The following is an 18,036-nucleotide window of genomic DNA, read 5'->3' as shown; positions in this document are numbered from 1 at the left end:
TTTGTCTTGGTAGCTTTGGTTGCTCCTCAGTCCAGTTCTGCCCACTTCTCTGCCCCATTAAGAAAGGAGAGACTTGGAGCGCCTGGGTGGCTCAGTCGGTTAAGCGTCCGACTTGAGCTCAGGTCATGATCTCGCGGTTCGTGGGTTCGAGCCCCGCATTGGGCTCTGTGCTGACAGCTAGCTCAGAGCCTGGAGCCTGCTTCTGATTCTGTATCTGCCTCTCTCTCTGACTCTTTCCTGCTCACGCTGTCTCTCTCTCAGAAATAAATAAAAAAAAAAAATTAAAAAAAAAAAAGAAAGAAAGGAGAGACTTGCTTTCCCTCAAAACCAGTAAGAGATGTAATTTCTGCAAATAGTTGTCCTTTGTGTTGGCTGCTCAAAACTGTCCCCTTGTCACACACTCAACCTCAATACCTAAGACCCTATTCTTTGGCATTTTCTACATGTTCCTGTCACATTCCCATTCTAGTTCACAATATGAGCTAGGAGACCCAGAGTCAGGACAGATTAGATATCTAGGATTCTCTCTTATTTTCTCTCTTTTCAGTTTAAGGATTAAATTAGTGAGCTACAGCATCTACCTGGGGATTTAGTACAGGGTGGATGAATGAGAAAAAGGTTAAAATACTTCTCATGAGGGGCGCCTGGGTGGCTTAGTCGGTTAAGCGTCCGACTTTCGCTTAGGTCATGATCTCGCGGTTCGTGGGTTCGAGTCCCCGCGTCGGGCTCTGTGCTGACTGCCAGCTCAGAGCCTGGAGCCTATTTCAGAGTCTGTGTCTCCCTCTCTCTCTGACCCTCCCCTGCTCACGCTGTCTCTCTCTCTCTCTCTCTGTCTCCTAGAAATAAATAAAAATATTTTAAAAAAATAAAATAAAATAAAATACTTCTCATGCTTAGTACATTTTATATGCACAGTGTTTGATGACTGAAGAAAAAGAAAAGAAAAGCAAAATGGATTAACTGCAGGCTGGGACTTTCTAAGTGGAGAGGAGCAAGGCTAACACCAATCACATGTGTTTTAGCTGGCATGAAATAAAGAACATACATCTGTCCTGAGCTATCTGCTACATTTCTAACTACTTAACATGTCCTATCCTTTAAAAAAATTTTTATAGTTTATTTATTTTTGAGACAGAGACAGAACATGAGCGGGGGAGGGGCAGAGAGGGAGGAAAACACAGAATCTGAAACAGGCTCCCACTCTGAGCTGTCAGCACAGAACCCGATGCAGGGCTCGAACCCACAAACTGTAAGATCGTGAGCTGAGCTGAAGTCAGATGCTTAACTGACTGAGCCACCAAGGAGCCCCTAACATGTCCCATCCTTGAAGATAGTCCTGAGAAGAGACCCTTGTTGCTTAGTTGGCATTGAACATCTGGAGTAAACCTAGACAAATTACTGAATCAATTTCTACATAATGCACTTCCAAATAACTGTGGAACATTTGATAAATTATATTGTCACCATCCATAGCACTAAGAGGTCCTTACCTTGGGGGTTTCTTCAGCTTTTTGCCTAATTCTTCCCCACACTCCCCAGACTTACTCTTGCAGTTCTAGGGGATATTGACAGCAAATTCTTTGAACTGTGTCAGCAACATGGGAGATGGCTGATAGACCTACCTCACCAGTGGGCATATTTGCTACCATCAATATATCCCCCAAAGGGTAAATAGTTGAGTGTGGAATTTATCCAAGCTTCCCTCTGGATCCCCCCAGATCCCTCAGAATAACCTTTGTATTGCCAATGTTTTCCTCCGTGTGCTTTTTACTCCCGTGGATGAGGGTTTCAGTTGATGTCCTTTCCTTCCATCCTAACAGGCTGAAGCTGCAGAATGTGGGCCTCAGTCGGGCAGCAAACCTCCTCCAAGAACACCCCCACAGCTAAGTAGGATAGGTACTCAGGCGGAGTGGCTATGGAGGGGGTGGTGTGCAAGAGATCCTGGAAAATCTTGGGATCTGGAGAGGCATCTGGCTGGAGAGTGTTTTCAGAGAGTGCCCAGTTTTTGTCAGATGGCTAGAAGGTCAGGGCCCCTTTCTGGGCATTTCTTGGAAAGACAGCCAATGGGGACAGCAAAATACAGCAAAGGGGTGCCTGGCTGGCTCAGTTGGTAGAGCATGGGACTCTTGGATCTCTGGGTTATATGTTTGAGCCTCATGTTGGGTATAGATGACTTAAAAATGAAATCTTAAAAAAAAAAAAAAAAAGGCAGCAAAGGAACAGCACAGCCTGGATCATGGTGGGTGAGCAAGAACAGCCCTGCTGGAAAGAAGCAGTGCTCGGGTTGGGAAGCAGGGAAGGCTTGGGAGAAAGAGACACCAAGACTGGTCAGAGCTCAGAAATGGCGCTGCCCTTGGAAATTTTAATTACCCTTGAAGTACCCTATGGTGGACATAGCTTTGCCCCCACCCTTACAAACTGGGTAGTCCTCACCTGCTCCAGAAACAAGCCAGAGGAACAAGATTGTCCAAACACGTCCTTTCCTCAGTGCTTCTCTAATCTGAATGACAGCTTTCTAGAACTCACCTTCTCTTCACCAGAGCCAAAAAAAGTTGTCCCTTCTGAAAACAGTGAAGGGCATATGTTCACAAATATTTGCCCACCTCCTCCTGGCTCAGGCTTTATCTCCTCACCTTTGTCCCATGCTGACAAAAAGTCCATCGCCCTTTGTAACTACTGCTTTTCCTGCCCCATATCCCTGTCATGCTAAGGATTTCTCTAGACCTACACCTAGATCAGGAAAAATTCGTGTCTCTTCTGGGAAAGCAGGGAGGCAAAAGGCAGGGACACCAATGATTTCCAGGCAGGAGACCCCAGAATAGTTCTTATTCAATGGGCTTACCAGGTAGAAAAATGAGAAAGTAGAACCTATCAGCAAGCCAGACCAAATAAGACCAATTTTTGTTTTTACATGTCATTCTAGTGCAATACCCTAATTAAACACATCTGTTACCCTGATAGTACTTCTAAGCCTATATCAGAACTATAGGAATTGTTTCATTTCTTATATCTAGGGGTCTAGAAGAGAAACTGTAGTCTAGAAAACAGGAAACAATGGCATGTGGTGCCTCCTAAAACTGGTATAAAAGTCCCCACGTTGTTTTGCCATACAAGTTCCTCTCTGGTGCTATAACCTACCTCTGACAGACAGCCAAAGGCATTAGGCCAATGAACAAATTCCAGGTCCCTCCTATCTTACTCACTCCTCTCAGTCCCAGGAGGGACCCCTAATGAGTAAAAGGAAATCAGAAGGAAAAAAAAAAGTTTTGTAGAAGAAGAGTATTAAGTCTTCAGGGAGCTACTGGGACACAATCCTAAAATTGGGAGAAGGAAGAACTGGATTTAGAGGCATCCAACACTGTCGCCTGGAATTCCTGGACCCTAAACCCATGGAGCACCTCAAGAGTCTGCTGCTTCTGTATAGCTCAGGCAGTTTTTGGATCCTGTCAGATTCTCCCATTCCTGACTTGAGTTCACAGCCTATAACTGGGCCTATCTCCATGTCCAGTTAGTCAGCATCACCATCCTCCTCAATATGAAAATGTTTTTTTGTTGAAATTACCCAAATTTCCAACTCTCATGCCTTTGGAGTGACAGGAGAGACAGACTGAATGTGTAAATATGGTAGGGGGAGGAAAAGTGGTGAGGAGTTTGTCCCCAGGACCAAGGAGACAAATGACAGAAGGAGAAAGACAAAAGCACGTCCTCCCAGATTTCCTGCCTTTGCTCCTTTCCTTGTCTTCCACCTGTTCCTAATCAAATCCCACCAGTTGTCAGCTGAGGGTGTTTTTTTTTTGTGGTTGTTTTAATTAGTTTATTTTTTAGAGTACTTTTAGGTTTGTAGAAAAATTGAGGAGTTAAGTACAGAGTCCCCAAATATCCCCTCTTCCCCGACCCCTGTTTCCTGTATTAACATCTTGTACTGATGTGGTACATTTGTTACAGCTGATTATTATTTTTTTAAGTTATTTATTTTATTTTGTTATTGAGAGAGAGGCAGAGAGGGAATCCCAAGCAGGCCCCACACTATCAGGGCAGAGCCTGATGCAGGGCTCAAACTCATGAGCCATGAGATCATGACCTGAGCCAAAATCAGGAGTTGTCTACTTAGGGATGCCTGGGTGGCTCAGTTGATTAAGCATCCACCTTCGGCCAGGTCATGATCTCATGGTTCATGGGTTTGAGCCCCGCGTCGGGATCTGTGCTGATGGCTCAGAGCTTGGAGCCTATTTCAGTTTCTGTCTCCCTCTCTCTGCCCCTCCCCCACTCACGCGCTCTCCCTCTCTCTCTCTCTCAAAAAATGAATAGACATTAAAAAAAAGAGTTGCCTACTTAACCGACTGAGCCACCCAGGCACCCCAATAAAGTAATATTAATAAGTGTCCCAACACTTGAAGATCTTCACCAGTGCAGTATTAAACACAAAGTAGGTGTTAATACTAACAATGTGGTGATCTAGAGGCTGATTCTTTCACTTTGCTGCCATTTTCAATTTCTTTGATGCCATAGGAAAACTTCCTGTGGAATCCAGACAAGCTGAACCCCAAGAAAATTAGATGACTCTCTTTTTTTAAAGGATTATTATTATTATTTTCATAAAAAACTGCTCTGCACTGGCAGTGTGAAGCCTACTTGGGAGTCTCTTCTCTCAAATAAATCTCACTGTTAGTTCAAGCCCTACATCGGGCTCTGTGCTAACAGTGTAGAGCCTGCTTGGGATTCTCTCTCCCTCTCTCTGCCCATTCCCTGCTCATGCTTTCTCTCTCTCTCTCTCTCTCTCAAAATAAATAAACATAAACAACAAAAACAAACTTTCTAAAAATATTGCTTTGGGGCGCCTGGGTGGCTCAGTTCAAGTGTCTGACTTCAGCTCAGGTCACGATCTCGCAGCTTGTGGGTTCAAGCCCTGCATCATCAGGCTCTGTGCTGACAGCTCAGAGCCTGCAGCCCGCTTTGGTTCCTATGTCCCCTCTCTCTTTCTGCCCCTCCCCTACTCACCCTCTGTCTCTCTCAAAAATGAACAAACATTAAAAAATAAATAAAATATTGTTTTATTCACCTACAGATTCCTAGTTTTTGGTACTCACTCCCAATTGACACCCAATGCCCAGAATGGTGATTCTTACATATACAGGAGGCACTGAATACATATATGTATTAATGGATATATTAATAAATGCATCTTTGTGTGTGTGTGTTTTTTTTTTTTTACAAATAGTTTATTGTCAAGTTGGTTTCCATATAACACCCAGTGCTCATCCCCACAAGTGCCCCCCTGCATGCCCATCTCCCCCCCACACACATCCATCAGTCCTCAGTTTGTTCTCAGCATTCAAGAGTCTCTCATGGTTTGCCTCCCTCCCTCTCTCCCACACCATTTTCCCCTTTCTTCTCCCCCATGGTCCTCCGTTAAGTTCCTCCTAATCCTCCTATACGTGCAAACATATGATATTTGTCCTTCTCTGCCTGACTTATTTCGCTAAGCATAACACCCTCAAGGTCCATCCATGTTGCTACACATGGCCAGATTTCATCCTTTCTCATTGCCGTGTAGTATTCCATCGTATAGATAAACCACATCTTCTTGATCTATTCATCCGTTGATGGACACTTAGGCTCTTTCCATGTTTTAGCTAGTTGAGAGTGCTGCTATGAACATTGGGGTACATGTGCTCCTATGCATCAGAATAATAAATGCACGTTTGAACCTAAAGATGAGTAAGACACAATCCTTCAAGGAGCTCATAGTCTAATGGAAAAAAGAACAAACAAGATGAAACACTGAAGACCAGCACTTTATCAGGGGAATGAACAAATCCCAGCTAGAAGTGACTGTAGTTTGGAGTTCAACAGTGACAGAGGCTGTGTGACAAAAGAAAGCACATTTGAGCTGATTCTAGGATGAGACAGGAGTTGGATAGAGCTCATCAGTAGAGGGACTGTCATAATCAATAGTTGCATGAAAAGGCACATAGGTGCATGAAAAGGCATGCACTGTGACAGTGATTAAAAATACTGAGGGGTTGGGGCACCTGGGTGGCTCAGTCGGTTAAGCATCCAACTTTGGCTAAGGTCATGATCTAGGGTTCATGGGTTCGAGCCCCACCTTGGGGTCTGTGCTGACAGCTCGGAGCCTGGAGCTGGTTTCAGATTCTGTGTCTCCTTCTCTTTTTGCCCCTCTCCCACTCATGCTCTGTCTCTCTCTCAAAAATAAACATTAAAAAAAAAAATACTCTGAATGACTGGAGTGCCTGGCTGGCTCAGTCAGTAGAGCATGTGACTCTTAATCTTGGGGTTGTAAGTTCAAGCTCCCACATTGGCTGTAGAGATTACTTAAAAAAAAAAAAAAATAAAACCTTAAAAAAAATGCTGGAGGTGGGGGGCAACAGTATAAAATATGGGCATGGTCAGGCATGGTGGCAAGGCTGCAAAGACTTGCCGAGATCGAGTATGCTATTCTGGGTCCAGATTCTGTCTAGAAAGAAATGGGAAGCCATGAAATGCTCTTGAGCAAGGTAATCCCATGATGACAACCATATTTTGAAAGGAATCTGCAGGCAGAATGGGAAATGAATGAAAGGGAAAAGGAGACTGAGATGAAGAACCATAGAGGGTCAGATACTTTAGAAGTCAAGGTCAGAAATGAGGAGGGGTGTCCTCTGGGGGTAGAACCAGTGTAATGTGTGGCTCATTCTCCTAAGTTCCTTCAGCAACAGCTGCCACCCAGATGCCCCTAAAATGTTTAAAATAATGAAATGTTATATGAATTTTACCTCAAAATCACATTCTTTTCAACCACATGTGGGGGACTCCTAGGTGGCTCACTTGGTTAAGTGTCCAACTCTTGGTTTTGGCTCAGGTCATGATCTTATGGTTCATTGAGTTTGAGCTCTGCATCGGGCTCTGCACTGGCACTGTAAGCCTGATTGGGATTCTCTCTTTCTCTCTCTCTCTCTCTCCCACTCTCTGCCCCTCTCCAGTTTGTGCATGCTCTCTGCTCTCTCAAAAAATAAAACAAAAGAAAGAAAACTATATACCACATCTGGGCCATAAAACAAAACTGTTAGACAAATTTAAATTAGCATGCTTTTTAACTACTATATATTTCATCACTGTATATCCTATGGATATTAGAGCTAATGTTTATTTTGGATTTTGAGAATTTTTTGTTGTTGTTAATTTTTTTAATGTTTATTTACTTTTGAGAGAGAGAGAGAGACCAAGTGGAGGAGGGGCAGAGACAGAGGGAGACACAGAACCTGAAGCAGGCTCCAGGCTCTGAGCTGTCAGCACAGAGCCTGACATGGGGCTTGAACCCATAAGCTACGATATCATGGCCTGAGCCGAAGTCGGACGATCAACCGACTGAGCCACCTAGGAGTCCCTGTTGTTAAATTTTTTTTTAATGTTTATTTATTTTTGAGAGAAACAAAGCATGAGCAGGGGTGGGGCAGAGAGGGAGACACAGAATCTGAAGCAGGCTCCAGGCTTTGAGCTGTCAGCACAGAGCCCGATGAGGCTCAAACCCACAAACTGTGAGATCGTAACCTGAGCTGAAGTTGGATGCTTGACTGAGCCACCCAGGCACCCTTAGTTTGGATTTTGAATGTCATATTTACAGCTTATAAAAAAATTAGAGTTCAGGGGCGCCTGGGTGGCTTAGTCGGTTAAGCGTCCGACTTTCGCTTAGGTCATGATCTCGCCGTTCGTGGGTTCGAGCCCCGCGTCGGGCTCTGTGCTGACTGCCAGCTTGGAGCCTGGAGCCTTATTCAGTCTGTGACTCCCTCTCTCTCTGACCCTCCCCTGTTCATGCTGTCTCTCTCCTAGAAATAAATAAAACATTAAAAAAAAAAACTAGAGTTCATTCCTTCTATGCCTATCTAGTTTTCTTGTAGCACAAAACTCCCAGTTCAAGGCTCTAAGTTCCAGGCTCTTAAAGAAACCCATCACCTGTGGAGAGCTAAACTTACTACCTCTGACACCTGCCCCTTTAAGGTCATGGTAGTTGTTTCCTCCAGGTCACTCATATCTGCAGCTCCCCTAAGTTCTGCTCCCTTGTCTGGAGCTAAACCTTAGCCCTTACCACAGGCTTAAATGCAGAGCTGACCAACAATTGCATTGGGCCTAACCATCACAATTATAAGGTTGTACTCTGGGTCTATGACCTCATCTCAGCCATTTATTGGCCTCTGAGTGGCTCTACGCAGTATAGTACAAAGGTGTGCAGTTCATAGTAGGTCCCACTCCTGTCAACGACCGGACCTCACTCTGCTCAGGCTGCTCCTGCTCCCAGTCCTCAGTAGGGTGGACACATGTGGCCTTCCCTGAGTCCAACACCTGCAGAACAGGGGCCAGGGTGCCACACAGTACTCTCCCCGCTGTACTCTGCTATTCCCGGGTCCTTTGAGCTGGTGGGTGTGGGTCTATGTACTTTTACACATCCCAGCCTATAGAGCTAAAGCTGCAGGTCCAGGCATCAGTTTGGTAGTGAGCTTGCTCCAGGGCTTCCTAAGTGCCAGGCCTATCAGATCTTGGGTAGAGAAGCCACGTGGATGAAGCCAGGCAAGAACTTTAGGAGCCAAGTCTAACAGAATCAGGGGTGTGCAGAGAGAGGCTGGGTTCCTGGGGATGAGGGAAAGGACATTAGGACCTTCGTCTGGGTTCCATATGAAATGGCAGCCAGAGGGTCCATGGAATTGGAATGGAACCTAATTGATCTCACTTGGCCTCTCTTATTCCTAGGTCACCAGGGACTTTTCTGTTCCATTTCCTACTTAAATGCTAGAGCCCCAAATTACCATTTAGTGAGATGTGCGCCTTCTCAGCAGGTTGCTCCACTCCCAGTACTGTCTGTCTCATGGGAAAGGAACAAAGGGAATGGCTGCTTGCCTCAGTGATCAGTAGGGTACATGACTTTGCCAAGTGTTTGTATGTTTGTACTGCGGTGTTGTTCAGATCTCCTTTTATAAGAACATGCAGGGGCGTCTGGGTGGCTCATTCAGTTGAGCGTCCGACTTCGGCTCATGTCATGATCTCATGGTTCATGATCTCATGGTTCATGATCTAATGGTTCGAGCCCCGTGTCGGGCTCTGTGCTGACAGCTAGCTCAGAGCTTGGAGCCTGTCTTTGGATTCTGTGACTCCCTCTCTCTCTGACCCTCCCCTGCTCATGCTGTCTCTATCTCTCTCTCAAAAATAAATAAAACATTAAGAGAGAGAGAGAGAGAGAGAGAGAGAGAGAGAGAACATGTAGTGAAGAGTCTATTCTGCTGACATCTTAAGTTTTGATTTCTTAGGACTTTCTGCAGTGCTCACACCCACGTCACTTTCTCCAGGCTGCACAGAGCTAAGAACCCGTGGAGGGGGCTAGGGCTAGCCCATGTCTGCCAGATATGGGGCTCCTCAACCAGGTAATCTCTGTTTGGGGGTCCCTATCAGCCAGACAAGATTTTCTGAGTAACACTGCAATTTTCCCCTTTCTCCTTTCACAGGCATCTGACCACCATCATGGGCTATAGACTCTCCCAATCTACGCTGCTCTATTTCCCCTTTATCCTTCAAAAGCATTTCCCCAGTAAATCTCTTACACGTCTAATTCCACGTGGGCCTCTTCCTGGAAGACCTGAACTGCATATGTATTGACTAGACTGCAGCCTGTCTAGGTCTCAGATATTCCCCAGTAGCCTGAAATTTCTTCCTTTTAGCAGTATCTACCTCTCTCTCCCATACCCCCTCTCTAGTTCAACACAGAGATCCAGGGAGACCTAGAGTGAGAATCAGAGGGCTATGACTCAAATATGTAAAAATAACTTTTTATTCCTGTTTTCATTTAAAAATTTCAAAACTATAGGGTAAATAAATGGAAAAGGATAGCAATACTTTTGTGCCCAATCACAGCAAATGGTCTATACTTGATAAGAAAAACCAGTAGAAGAAATTGGGGCTGGAAGTTTCTTTCTTTCTTTCTTTTTTTTTTTTTTTTTTGAGAGAGAGAGAGACCGTGTGAGCAGGGGAGGGTCAGAGAGAGAGGGAGACACAGAATCCAAAGCAGGCTCCAGGCTCTGAGCTGTCAGCACAGAGCCTGACATGGGGCTCGAACCCACGAACCGTGAGATCCTGACCTTAGCCGAAGTCAGACGCTTAACTGACTGAGCCACCCAGGCGCCCCGAGGCTGGAAGTTTCAAAGAAGCCTGGAAGTTCAGGGCCCCTTTGGGGGGCATTTCTTGGAAAGACAGCCAGTGGGGACAGCAAGACACAGCAAAGAAGCAGAAACAGCCTTGCTGAAGTGCTCAGGTTGGGAAGTAGGGAAAGGCTTGGGAAAAAGATACACTAAGACCAGTCCAAACTAGGAAGCATCTTAGCCCTTGGAAGCTTCAGTTACCCCTAAATAGCTTCACTCCTATCTTTAGAGGCTGTGGGAGGGAAAAAACCAAGTTGAAGGAACAAGACAATCCAATGCATCCTTTACATAGGGCTCTCCCTGATCTCAACAGCTATTTTTGGAATCTCTCCTTCACCCCACATTAGCTAGGAACACAGGGAGCCAGAAAGCTGGTGGTTTCCAAGAATAGGGAAAGACATGACATTTATCTGTCTCTCTCTTGCCCAGACTTTTCCCTCCACTCTGCTCCATGCTGGAACACTGGCTCTTGCTCCCTGTGGCTCCTGCTTCTTCCTGCTGTACACCTTTGTTACCCCGAATATTTATCCTAGACAAAGGATCTTGAGGTGAGAATGTTTTCATGTCTTCTGTAGGGAAAGCAGGAGAAAAGGGTGATTGTCCCTTTTAACCCTAAGAGTTAAAAGCTCTTCTTCCAGGTGGAAGACTGGGGGACTTAGACAGATTGGCACATCACACCAACATGGCAACTTTTAATTTTACACATTTAATGTAATACCAAATACAAAACAAATACGTTAATCATCTGGAGAGTACTGCATCCCAATCCTACCTCAACTGCAGGAATTAGGTTCAGTCTAGTGTCTACGGAGTGATCACAGGAAAGAAAATGAGGATGGGAGCATCTGGTGCCTTTTAAAAATGGTGCAACACCCCCCACCTCCCGCCATCATGTCATAAAGCTCCCCATCTGGTGCTGTGACCCACCTCTGGCAGAAAGCCAAACAGGAGCCAAGGTGCCTTCTATATCTGATTCACTCCTCCAGTTTTCTAAGGGGTGCTACTAACCCAAAGAAACAGATTCTAGAAGAAGAGTAAGTCTCCAGAGAGCTACGGAGGCATCCTGCTAAAATTGGGAAATGCAAGAAGTGACTGCAGAGTTGTCCGACACTGTTGCCAGAACTTCCTGGACCCCAAATCCATGGGGAAACCCAGAACTCTACTGCTTCTATCTAGTAAGAGGAGTTTCTGGGTCCTGCTTATGAACTCTGACTTAAATTCACTACCTAAAAATGGTCTACCTCTACCCCAAAGCTTCTGGCTCTTCAGTCGTTCTCATCTTCATCCTCAATTTGAAACCGTTTCTTCTTTTGGATTCCTGGAGCTCTGGACTCTGGTGCTATGGGAATGACAGAGGTGAGAAGAGAGAGAGAAACTAAATATGTTATGGGGAAAGAAGGACAGTAGTGTTGATCTTCAAGTTGATCTTCTTTTTCAGAAGAAAAAGCAGGTTCCTGTCAGAATCCCTACCTTTGATCCTGCCTTCATCCTCCTCCTGCTCCTCATCGCTGTCCAGCAGTTGTCGCTTCCTGGGTACCATGTGCAGCTGTTCTTTCTCACCAGACGCCCCTTCCCCTGAAATGACCATGAGAGGCATGGAATTAGGGAACTGTGCCCTCATCTTCTCAAAATACCCTATCAGCCCTCTAGATCAACATGGCTAGCCCACAGTAAGTACCCAATAGGTAAGTGGTCTTACCGTCTGGGGACAACAGCCCAGCTTTCTTTTTCCGAGCTACCAGGAGAGCCCTCAGGGCTTCTGCTCTCTGTTCCTCCTGCTCCTCAGGACCTTGATCTCCAGGGACTTTAGGTTCTAGTCCTGGCTGAAGTTTCTGTTCCTCCTCTGGTTGACTCAAAGAAGCTGCTATCCTCCGGAGCTGGGAAGGACTCAGCTTGGCTGGAATCCTCCAGAAGGTTTCCTACAGGAGCAAACAAGTTGAAAATGAAAAGAGTAGGAAAGGAGCAGACTAGTTCACCAGATCTTGATATCATTCATTGATCCCACATTGGTAAAGATCTACAAGGGTTGTAAATTCTACTTATTGCTTATTTATCTAATATATGCACAATGTCTAGTACAGGCCTCACATATCACAAAGTTCCCAGTAAATTCAGTTGCTAAATGAATGAATGAGTCTGGGTAGCTCAGTCGGTTGAGTGTCTGACTTCAGCTCAGGTCATGACCTCATGGTTCATGGGTTAAAGCCCCGCATCGGGCTCTGGGCTGACAGCTCAGAGCCTGGAGCCTACTTCAGATTCCATGTCTCCTTCTCTTCTCTCTCTCTCTCTTCCTGCTCATCTCTCTTTCTCTCTCTCTCTCAAAATTAAACATTAATTTTTTTAAAAAAAATAATAAAATAAATGAATGAATGGATACTGAGGATGTAAAGATGAATCAGATATGATCCCTGCTTTTAGGAACCCACAATCTAACAGGAGAAAGAACCAACATACTATAATCTCACAGGATAGGGGCTACCTCAAGGGAATGAGTAAATCCTAGCTACCAAAGTTACCACTTTTGCTCTAGAGGTTGAAGGAGTGGTAGGGACTGCTTTTCTGAGGAGGTGAGAACTGAACAGACTCTGGAAGGTCAAGTGGAGGGTCATCAGGAAGATGGGTAATGTGTGAGTGTCACCTTGTACGTGTGCCTGGAGCCATCCAATAGAGGGACTGGCACGATCAACTGTGTGGAGATATGAGAAGCCTCCTCTCTGGAGGATAGAAAATAGTCCACAAGGAGGATGGTAAAACACAGGTGTGTGGGTGGCATGGCCATGAGGCTGCAAAGGCTGGCCAAGGCCAGGCATGCCACTCAGAGGCTGAGGACTCTGTCCTGCCAACAGTGAGGAACCATCCAGTTGGCTGGTTCAGGAGAATATAATCTCTCCTGGAGAGACAGGGAAGTAATGGACAGGAGAGTAATACAATCAAAATTCTACTTTAGAAAGATAACTCGTGGGGTGCCTAGGTGGCTCAGGTGGTTAAGTGTCCAACTCCATCTCAGCTCAGGTCCTGATCTCAGGGTTGCAGGTTTGAGCCCCACACTGCGCTCTACACTAGACATGGAGCCTACTTAATAAAATTTAAAAAAAAAAGAAAAAAAGAAGGGAGGGAGGGACAAAGGGAGGAAGGAAACTCAGGACAGTATGGAAGATGGACTAGGGAAAGGGGAGATTAGAGAAGATGAACAGGAAGGCTGCTGCAGGAGTCTTGGTCAGAGCTAAGAGGAAATGAGGTCAGAGATGGTAACTGCAATGAGGAAAAGATGTATGTATTTTAAAATAACAGGAATACGGCAGGCTGATTCTCTAACTGGTGTATTTACCTGCCCAGAGGAAGGAGGCCGAACCCCTAGCTTGCGCAACAGCCGTTGAAACTGTTCATTTTCCATTGCTTCCTCATTTTCTTCTGTCAGAGGCACCAAAGGCACTGGCTGTGAGCAGCCTAGGATAGGGTCAGTAGTCACGTGGTGAGGTTTTGAAGTAAGAACTGGTGGTCCCTTCCCACGGCCAGGTCACCAGCAGCCTCCAGTACCCCAGCCCCGAAAACCATCATTTATCTACTCACCATCCTCTTCTCGATCTTCTGCTACTCGAATCAGGCAGGTCTGGAGCCACAGAAGGGGAGAAGAAAAGCCTAAGGGAAGGAGGGAAACTTAGAATTGGCTCATACTACCAACCCTTCCACCTGAGACATCTCTCCCAGCCCAAGTCCTCACCTTCCTGATACAGGCTTTGCCCAAGGTTTTCAGTTGAAAGCACTGAGCTTTCCTGGGCTTGCTCTGCTTCTGAGTCCTCCTCTTTCTCCTCATCCTCTTCACTCTCTTCCTCTGGCAGGTTTTCCTCTTCTTCCAGATCTTCCTGGCAAAAATCTTTCAGGGGCTCCTCTTCATTAGGCTAAAATTCAGAGGGCATGGGGGGCGCCTGGGTGGCTCAGTCGGTTAAGCGACCAACTTTGGCTCAGGTCATGATCTCACGGTTCGTGGGTTCGAGCCCCGCATCGGGCTCTGTGCTGACAGCTCAGAGCCTGGAGCCTGTTTCAGATTCTGTGACTCTGTCCCTCCCCTGCTCACATCCTGTCCCTCAAAAATAAATAAATGTTACTTGTTGGGAGGAGGAACTTGTTGGGATGAGCACTGGGTGTTATATGGAAACCAACTTGAAATAAACTATTTAAGAAGAAATAAATGTTAAATTAAAAAAAAAAATAAAATAAAATAAAATTCAGAGGGCATGGGAAATGAAAAAAGGAAACAAGATGAAGAACTGAGTGAAGTCCTCTGGTTCTTGACCACCCCTGGAAACTGGTGGGGCAAGGGGTGGGGAGGACACCTGGCCAGAAGAGCTTAAGGTGGGAAGAATTCGGGTGAGCTACCTCTGAGGAGCACTTCAGGGGGAGTGGGCCCGGCCTGCAGAGCCAGGGAAAGACTGTTACCAAGCTCGAGGGCGCCAGCTTCTTCCGGCGTTTCTTATATAGCTCCCGCCGTTCGGCCACCAGCCCCAGAGCCAGCAGCTTATCCACTATTCGGGCCCGTGAGCGTTTGGCTGTGATATTCTTCATGATATGACCTAGCACATCTACAAAGAGGGAAAGTATAAGTACCCTAGAGCAACAGGGGAAAGGGAGTAGTGAAAGAAAGCAGAGGTCTTTGGAAAGAAGCTAAGTTGATTCCCTCACAAATGACACCACAAGTATAGTTAGGTGGAAAGAAGGGATGGGATAAGCCTTCCTTGGGAACAGGAGGCAGGGGGAAGAAATGGCCAGGTTGGCTCTCTCATCTCAAAGGTTCCCTGAGCTTCCACTTACCATCTGAGTCCTGGAACTCCTCAAAAAGCCGCTGCAGCTCCAGCTCCTGATCTTCTGTCCAGAGTACTATATGGGTTCCTTTCCTGCAAGGAGACGTCAGGGGAAGAGGGGGCCCAGGGAGGAAACCGAGGACATCTGATCTCAATTCCCACCAGAACATGTGACTCTACCTTTGGAAGTCCTTGACACTGTCAGCCAGTCCCAGCCGTACCAGATGATGGATGACCTGCTTGCGTGTCCGAGGGGTCTTCAGGTGTGCCAAGATGGTGTCTACTAAATCCTGACCTAACGTGGAGGAGTAAGGTAGTAAAGAGGGGTCTTGGAGCTCAGGCTGCCAGATTCCTAAATCTTCAGGTGTCAAGGACTCATACCTTCCACATCCTTATGGGCCAGGTACAGTTCCTGAAGCTGGGATTCCTCCTCTGGGCTCCACATAGGGGGTCTGCGACTGGAAGATCTAAATGGGGAAAGGAGGCATGCCTGAGTGGCTCAATTAGTTAAGCGTCAGATACTTGATTTTGGCTCAAGTAGTGATCTCATGCATTCCTGAGTTTGAGCCCCGAATCAGGCTCCCCAAATCAGTGCAAAGCCTACATGGGATTCTCTCTCTCTCTCTCTTCCACTCTCTCTGCCCTTCCCACGCACACACTCTCTCTCAAAATAAATAAACTGGGGCACCTGGGTGGCTCAGTCGGTTAAGCATCCAACTTCAGCTCAGGTCATGATCACACAGTTTGCAGGTTCAAGCCCTGCATCGGGCTCTGTGCTGACAGCTAGCTCAGAGCCTGGAGCCTGCTTCCGGTTCTGTATCTCCTTCTCTCTCTGACCTTCCCCTGCTCATGCTCTCTCTCTCTCAGAAATAAATAAAACATTAAAAATAAATAAATAAATAAATAAATAAACCTAAAAAATTTCAATTGACAAATGGGAAAAGGAGAAAGGGAGTAGGTAGGATGTTGGCTCCAAGAGAGGAGACCAAAGGCCCTCTCTGGTCAGCTCTAAAAGGAACAAGAAGGGAAACACAGGTAACCCAGAAGAGCCACTAGCAGAGGCCTAAGGTATGCTTCCTTTCCCTCATTCTCCTTCCACGTATGAACCCAAAAGTCAAATGAAGAGATTTTCCGGGTTGGGCTTACGGAAGCTGCCACTGCAGAGGCTGAGCAGATTACAAGGAAAGGAGAGGAGCTGAGCTGCAGGGAAAGAGGGTGAACATTTCCATGAATCCTTATGGTTTCCCACCACATTTTGGGACAGGGCATATTTGGGAAAAGGGATAATGGCCACCCCACTGCCAAGTGACCACCACCCACGAAGGCTGGTGAAGGAAGGAAACTAGAATAGACAGGAGACAGGCTCCAGCCCCACATTCTCTCTTGGTTGATCTCAGGGAAAGCATTTCACCTTGGGGGCTTATTTTCTCACCTATGAAAGGGGAAGAAAGTCAGGCTACCTGATCTGCAAGCTCTTCTGCCTCTGACACTCTGTGATTGTGTCACCTGCTACTACTGCCCATCCTTTCCCATAGTACAGCTCACCCAGCATCCAGACAGCCATAGCCCTCGGCCATCTCTCGAACCACAGCTGTATTCTTCCAGAACAGCAGCTCCATAAAGGCTTTTTGGTTGACTGCAGCCAATGCAAAGAACTTGCCCAGGATGTACTTGGCAAAAGTCACTAGCTCCTGTGAGAGAAGGAGGCTTCTGTGAAACCTCTGGCCTAACTGGCCTAACCAGGCCCTCCAGGTATTTTTTCTCTCCCTATTCCCAGCTGCCTCTCCTCACTGAGACTCTCCTAGCCTCCCCCTCCAGCTCCCTCCACCTGCCTACCTACTTCCTCAGGATCTCTCTCAGCCCTTGACATCACTCAACATCCTTTATCTCCTGCAGACTACCCTTCGTTACCCCCGGACTCCCCTACGCTTCTCCATCCTTGTTCCTTGGTATGCCCTCACTTTATAGGCCCCGGCAGCTGGGTCACTAAGCAGACGGTTGAAGAGGCAGAAGAGGGAGAGCTGGAAGAGGAGGGCTTCCATTTTGAGGTCATGGGCCAGCCGGTGCAGCATCTTGACAATGCAGTGGTTAGTGTGGGCACTGTTCTGTCGGTAGCTCCTCAGCAGCAGCACATAGGCTCGCACGACAGTTGAGCTTGCAAAACTGCATCAACACAGGGACAAAGGGGTTGTCAGCATGAGAAAGACACTGCTTGCCCTCCCAGCTCTATAATCGCCACCCTGGGACCAACTCAGTTTCCTCAGCCCGCACCGTTTCAGGTAGTCCAGAAAATTAAATTCTTTTTCTGACACCTGGACTGCTTGCAGTTCTTCCTCCTCCTCCTCCTCTTCCTCTTCTTCCTCTGCCCCTTGTTCCTCTGGCCCCTGCTGCCCTATAGAAAGAGTGTGAATTAGGGGTGCCTGGGTGGCTCAGTCAGTTAAGCATCTGACTCTTGGTTTTGGCTCAAATCATGATCTCCCGTTTTGTGGGTTTGAGCCTCGCGTTGGGCTCTGCACTGTCACCTCTGACAGTGCAGAGCCTGCCTGGGATTCTTTCTCTGTCCCCCCTCCGACCCCCTGCCACTTGCTCTCTGTCTCTCTCAAAATGAATAAATAAACTTAAAAAAAAAAAAGGAAGACTGAGGATTATTGGATCTCTGTGATGCTGGTTCTAGAAAAGAGCTGGAAGGAGAGAGATGTGAAGGAACTGGAGACTCACGGGGAAGTGGGGCACAGAGGATCTGTTTCAGCAGCTGGATCTCTTCCTCTGCAGAAATGTCTTGAGAGCCAAACACATCTCCCTCTGGCCACACCTCCCTGAACCCCAGAGAGAAAAAAAGACTTTATTTATTTATTTATTTATTTTTAATGTTTTATTTATTTCTGAGAGAGAAAGAGAGAGAGACAGTGTGAGTAGGGGAGGATCAGAGAGAGAGAGAGACCCAGAATCTGAAACAGGCTCCAGGCTCTGAGCTAGCTGTCAGCACAGAGCCCGAGGTGGGGCTCGAACCCACGAACCGTGAGATCATGACCTGAGCTGAAGTCAGACACTTAACT

At 46.6% G+C, this 18,036-nt stretch overlaps 1 protein-coding gene across 1 annotated transcript in view; it reads right to left on the bottom strand.

The window, feature by feature from the left end:
- Positions 1 to 10,853: 10,853 nt before the first annotated feature.
- TIMELESS (timeless circadian regulator) overlaps positions 10,854 to 18,036 on the bottom strand; it is a 29,330-nt gene continuing 22,147 nt past the window's right edge. Inside the window, exons 16-29 of the mRNA XM_039216891.1 lie at positions 17,699 to 17,796; positions 17,252 to 17,372; positions 16,942 to 17,143; positions 16,526 to 16,671; positions 15,362 to 15,447; positions 15,161 to 15,275; positions 14,991 to 15,073; positions 14,619 to 14,761; positions 13,903 to 14,080; positions 13,752 to 13,820; positions 13,510 to 13,628; positions 11,881 to 12,100; positions 11,652 to 11,756; positions 10,854 to 11,520 (exon numbers count right to left, since the gene is read on the bottom strand). Coding sequence (XP_039072822.1) covers positions 11,447 to 11,520; positions 11,652 to 11,756; positions 11,881 to 12,100; positions 13,510 to 13,628; positions 13,752 to 13,820; positions 13,903 to 14,080; positions 14,619 to 14,761; positions 14,991 to 15,073; positions 15,161 to 15,275; positions 15,362 to 15,447; positions 16,526 to 16,671; positions 16,942 to 17,143; positions 17,252 to 17,372; positions 17,699 to 17,796 — 1,759 coding nt within the window. The 3' untranslated portion in view covers positions 10,854 to 11,446. The remainder of the gene's footprint in view (positions 11,521 to 11,651; positions 11,757 to 11,880; positions 12,101 to 13,509; positions 13,629 to 13,751; positions 13,821 to 13,902; positions 14,081 to 14,618; positions 14,762 to 14,990; positions 15,074 to 15,160; positions 15,276 to 15,361; positions 15,448 to 16,525; positions 16,672 to 16,941; positions 17,144 to 17,251; positions 17,373 to 17,698; positions 17,797 to 18,036) is intronic.

The sequence above is a fragment of the Hyaena hyaena genome, unplaced genomic scaffold (assembly GCF_003009895.1).
Source record: "Hyaena hyaena isolate Hyena2069 unplaced genomic scaffold, ASM300989v1 scaffold_655, whole genome shotgun sequence".
Classification (NCBI taxonomy): domain Eukaryota; kingdom Metazoa; phylum Chordata; class Mammalia; order Carnivora; family Hyaenidae; genus Hyaena; species Hyaena hyaena.
Note: the sequence above shows the minus strand (reverse complement) of the source record. Positions and strands in the feature narration are given on the sequence as shown.